Here is a 5,402-nt window from a genome sequence, read left to right as displayed (position 1 = left end):
TTGGTATAAATTTAACCCAGAAACATTTTATATTAATTAATCTTTGGTAATACATGAGGTAATACTTTAACATGGTATCACTGGTCATTAACTTGGTTTTTGCATTGTTTTTGGACATGTACCATATTATTATGACAAAACATTGCTTGGCAAAGCTATTGTTACATGGTGTCTGCATTATAATGAATGAAGCTGTCAACTCTGGAACAGTCTGTGAGACTTTGGAAAGTAGGCTATTATTTCTACATCAAAGGTTTAAAAAAAACATTTTTTTATAAAGCACTGTGGGATAAACGACATAGAAGAATCTTTAATGCTCGACACATTTCTGCCTCCACACAGTATATACGATATACAGCCCAGTCCTATCAGACAGACAGAAATTCCGTTTATAGATCCGCGTGTCATTTTAATCCAGCTTTCTTCATTTTAAAGTAGTTCATTGTTTCCCAGATGTCTCTGGCTTGATGGATGTTCAGCGCTCTTTTCCTCTTCAGAAGGCATCAACCCTCAGGATTGTCTGTCTAAATTTGGCAGCACTCCCTTTTTTTGTCAGTGTACGTTTTTTAGAACCTTTAATTCATGCTCACTAAATAAAAGGCTCTGATCTCCATTCTGGATTCAGAGTAAGCCTGCAAAAGGGCATTTCACGCTCTGACAGGGAGAAGATCCATGGCGTTCTAGTGGCGTCTCTATCTGCTTCTCCTGTGTTGTGTTCAGAGACAGAGACGGTCTGAGCTACACCCCTGTCATTCACATGCTTTACAGAATTAGTTGCTACCTTTGAGAGTGTTTTATGAAAAATAGGTGTTTTGACATTTTTAAAGCAGGGGTTTTCAACGAGTTTTCAGAGAGTTTGGGGGGGGTGTCAACAATTCTGTGTTTTTCTGTCAATATGGGGTGCTGTGTGTACATTAATGAGGGAAAAAAATTAACTTAAATGATTTTAGCAAATGGCTGCAATATAACAAAGAGTGAAAAATTTAAGGGGGTCTGAATACTTTCCGTACCCACTGTATATATATATGGATGCCATATGTGTCATCTTTTTAATATGAAGAACAAAATATGTCTGTCTGTCTATCTGTTAATTTGTATTATGCTTATAGTTATGCTCATGGTTATATATTGATTAATTCTAAAATTATGAATTATATTCATATATTAAAAACTATACATAGAATGCATATTGTTTTATATTAATATTATAACAAATGTTAGATTTATTCATTTTAATAAGATTTTAAAAAAAAAGTTTGTATTTAGATTACACATTATTATTATTATTTTAAATAAGTGCTATATACAGAAAAATATATAATTAGTTTTATAGCCCAGTAAGCTTTGTACTGCATAAAAAAAAAAAATGCATTTCAGAAAGCCGATCAATTGTCAAATTGTAATTTTTCTCCCGGTTTTTGTTTTTTTTGTGTGTGAAATTTGTTTGTAGCAGCTTGTTGGTTTCTCACACAAAGCTATTTTATGACTTCAGATGATTTGTAATATAGTGTACAAGTTGTATGGACTACTTTTATGGCTCTGTTTTGTACACTTAATCTACAAAAAAAAAATCTTCATTTGTCTTCCACTGTAGAAAGACAGCCATTTGGGTTTGCAACAACATTAATGTTCATAAATAGATCTATTTGCAGAGCTAGCCGTGTGTTTGTGTATTGTATGTTGTGTTGTGTTTCCTTCAGCGTGTAGTACATGTGCCGCCGCAGGGCTTCCTGTCGCGATACGACTGCACTATCGTATCAGATCCACATAAATAATGAAGACGGCTGGTGTAATTCAGTTCCTCTGTTGTACCCGAGCCCGACTCTCATAAGACGACCCCGTTATCTCCTTCTGAGTGTACCAGTAGAGCAGGGAGTGATGGGGAGGACACTCAAAATCAATAAAACGTCCAGTTTGGCGTCTACAGGGGGCAAAACATGTCAAGAGCCATTTAAATTCTGTTCATACAGCTCAATAACTGAAGTGTATGGGGTTTCCAGGAGGCCGATAGTAGCTGCTCGTGTTTCTTTTGATGTTGCTTTAATTCACTCGCTCCAGAGGCAGGGTAAATATTTCATAACCTTCCTCAAATATTGATAAAGCTTTTATTCACGGCTCATTTGCGTCATACCAATTTTGAGAAAGTTCTTTTGGAACTTTTTTAAGACGTTCTGGAGCTCCTCGCTGGTTTTCTCAGCAGTACGCTGGTGTCTTTTTCTTGGTGGGAAAACCGTAATTCATGCAAATGATCTGTAAATATTGTCCTACGTGGGGATTAAGTTCACTGGAGCAATCCGGCGAGGAATGAAGCGCAATGCTGCGGTGTGTCAATCTCCCAGCTCTTTCCAAAAAAACACGGCGGTCACAAAGGGCCAGACCCCAGCAGGAAGTGCATATGTATTGGCTAACCCCAGGTGGAGGCTTATTGTCTGTTCCTTCAAAGATTTGAATTTAAATGCCCGGCTCTGCAGCTGCTCTCTCTCCCAGCATGCACTGGGCCCCTTTATGGTACAAAAGCGTCCTTGGAGCTGCCAAACTGGCCTGTAATCCTGCTGAAGGGGCATCAGGTTACTGTACCCAGACAACTTCCTGCCTGTCTTTTTGCACCTTGAGATTCTGGGAGGCATGAAAATCTTCTTAAGGGAGAAGTTAAGAAATTTCTCAAGTGAAAATTCTAAGACGTTCATGAAAATGTTCAAAAAAGTGCAATACTTAAAGAATTCTTACATTTTCATATATTTTCTTAAGAGCATCTTATTTGATTGTTTTAAGAAGAAAATGACACTTTGTTGTTATCAGGGGCTGGACTCATGAAAACCTTCTGAAGAAAGAAATCAAGAAATTTCTTAAGATTAATAAAAATAAATGTCTTTAATCCCCAGATTGTAAGAATGTTCACAAGTGAAATTATTACTAAATTCTTGTATGTTCTCATATATGTTTGTAAGAAAGTCTTAATTCACTTATCTTAAGAAATTACTTAATTTTAAGAACATTTTTCATAAATGAACTAAGTTTGTTAAAAAGTGTAACTGTTAAATTAAGAAGTTTTCAAATATTTTCTTAGGAACTTTTTTTTTCTTAAGACGAAAATGATAAAACGCACTTGAAAAAGACTTTTTTTTTCCTACCAGATTACTGTAATACAAGCATAATAACCATGCACAATATTTTTATTCCATCTGGCTTGATGAGAGTATTTTTAAAGAGTCTTTCTAAAGAAGGCTCGATTTTAGCATTTAAGACCAATTTTAGGTTATCCTAACTTGAAAATATTACGATGATTTTCAACATTTTTGTCTTTAGAACATTTTTAAGAAAATAGATAAGAACATTCCTTGGAAATGTTTTTGGGAATACAAAATATTCTTAAATTCTAAAATAACAAGGCAATCACAGTTATGAAGACAAATGTGATTCTGGCTTAATTTTGGAAATCGGTTGATTCTTAAAGTCAACTTGAAATGTTTGCAATCCATTTAATCATGAAATGTGACGAATGTAACTTGATTTATCCATCGGGAATTGATTGGATGGTGAAAAGTGTTAATATGTTGAAAATATAAGGCCTTGATGACATCATCTGAAAAGTAGTTTCAAAAGCAGAGCAAGTTGTATTTTGATTCCACAGTCAATCATCTTTGTTCAAAGAACAGCTCACATTGGATTACATTTTTAAGATGTCAGTTTCAATTTTTTGTCGACTTCTGCCTAAGTTTTCTTGCACTTCTACCTTATGTGCAATCTAAACTCTTGCCAGGCAGCTCCAGTGGAGTTCATTTTTCTCCCAGACTGCTGCCAGAGCCAAGCTGTGTGTTTTTACGAGATCTGTCATAAACTCTGGGTACTTGGCATGAACTAACTCTCTGTTCTCCCTCCCCAACAGCCCTTCCACCCCATGGTGAACCTGCAGTGCTCTCCAGACCTCAGGACGTTCCTGTGTGCCCTGTATGCGCCCGTGTGTATGGAGTACGGACGGGTGTCTCTGCCGTGCCGGAGCCTGTGCACGCATGCCAAGAGAGACTGCCAGAAGCTCATGGACATGTTTGGAGTCACCTGGCCAGAGGAGATGGAGTGCAGCAGGTACTCATTCAAGACTTTTGGAAATTTAAGGTAGCTTTTGAGAGAAGGTACAAAGTGTACATTGCCCAGTGTGTCAGATGTAATTGCCTCATGATTGCTCAGCATTTCTGAAGGTAAATTGTGCTGTAATGGTTGAACATGTTTATTCTTGGACATGGTTAATAGTAAATGTTTCCTGACTGAAATGGTGGTTTAAGCCAATGGTTCTCAAACTGGGGGCCACCAGATGGCACTAGGGGGGCCGCATAGAAATTCTAGAATCTAGATTAGGAAATTATTTAAAAAAAATGATTATACCTGTATGTAAGTCAGGATTGTCAATTTATGTAAACTATGATGTATTTAAAAAATAGAAATGTTTAAAAATAATATAAATTATACTCACACTACAGAAACGCTCCGTTGATGTACTAGTGCACAGAACGGTTAGCCATGAACACGCTGATAAATGCTAAAACTCTTTCAAATGGATACGTTTTTAGATAGAGGATGCACTGTCTCAGCTGAGAAGGTTAATACAGAAGAGCCTAGCGTGAAAAAAACCAAACTGCGTAAATTTGATGACTCGTACATAAAATATGGCTTTATGGAATATAGTGACGGCAGACCACAGTGCACGCTGTGCTTGAAGATTTTATCCGTTGAAGCGCTGAAACCATATAAACTCAACTTTCGCAACAATTCATCCGGAGCATGCGAATAAAAGGAAGGATTTTTTTCAAAGAAAGAAAGAAGAATACAAGCAAAAGGTACGGATGACTTACATCACGACAATACCCGAGAAAGCACAGCAAGCATCGTATCTTGCAGCCCTGCGAATAGCCAAATGTAAAAAGCCTCACACGATCGGGGAGGAATTAATACTTCCAGCAGCAGTGGATATGTGCAGAGTGATGGTCGGGGAGGAGGCCGCGAACAAGATTAAATCCATACCGCTGTCCAACGGTACAGTAAGCAGACGGATCAAAGACATCTCTTTTGATGTGAAATCTCAACTGACTGAAAGATTACGATTGTGTGAGCAGTTCGCGCTTCAGCTTGATGAATGCACTGACGTTAGCAGCGCTGCACAGTTGTTCGATATTTAAAATTATTGGACAGTAAAATTATGGAAGATTTTTTATTTTCAAAAGAACTCGAGGGGAGAGCTACAGGTGAGGACATTTTCAAAATGTTGGACACTTTCATGGTAGAAGAACATCTGAGTTGGGAAAAATGTGTCTGTTTGCACTGATGGTGCGGCAGCAATGACTGGGCACAGGAGTGGAGTTGTCACGCGAATTCAAGCCATAAATCCAAAGATCGCAGCCACTCACTGT

General features: G+C 37.5%; 1 protein-coding gene across 1 annotated transcript in view; it reads left to right on the top strand.

Annotated features, from left to right (window-relative positions):
- The window catches only part of LOC107586633 (frizzled-3-like), a 34,473-nt gene that overhangs the window by 8,635 nt on the left and 20,436 nt on the right, over nucleotides 1–5,402 (top strand). Inside the window, exon 4 of the mRNA XM_016274086.1 lies at nucleotides 3,887–4,083. Within this exon, the coding sequence (XP_016129572.1) occupies nucleotides 3,887–4,083 (197 nt within the window). The remainder of the gene's footprint in view (nucleotides 1–3,886; nucleotides 4,084–5,402) is intronic.

The sequence above is a fragment of the Sinocyclocheilus grahami genome, unplaced genomic scaffold (assembly GCF_001515645.1).
Source record: "Sinocyclocheilus grahami isolate Dianchi unplaced genomic scaffold, SAMN03320097.WGS_v1.1 scaffold84.1, whole genome shotgun sequence".
Taxonomy (NCBI): Eukaryota; Metazoa; Chordata; class Actinopteri; order Cypriniformes; family Cyprinidae; genus Sinocyclocheilus; species Sinocyclocheilus grahami.
This window is presented reverse-complemented; position numbering and strand designations above follow the sequence as displayed.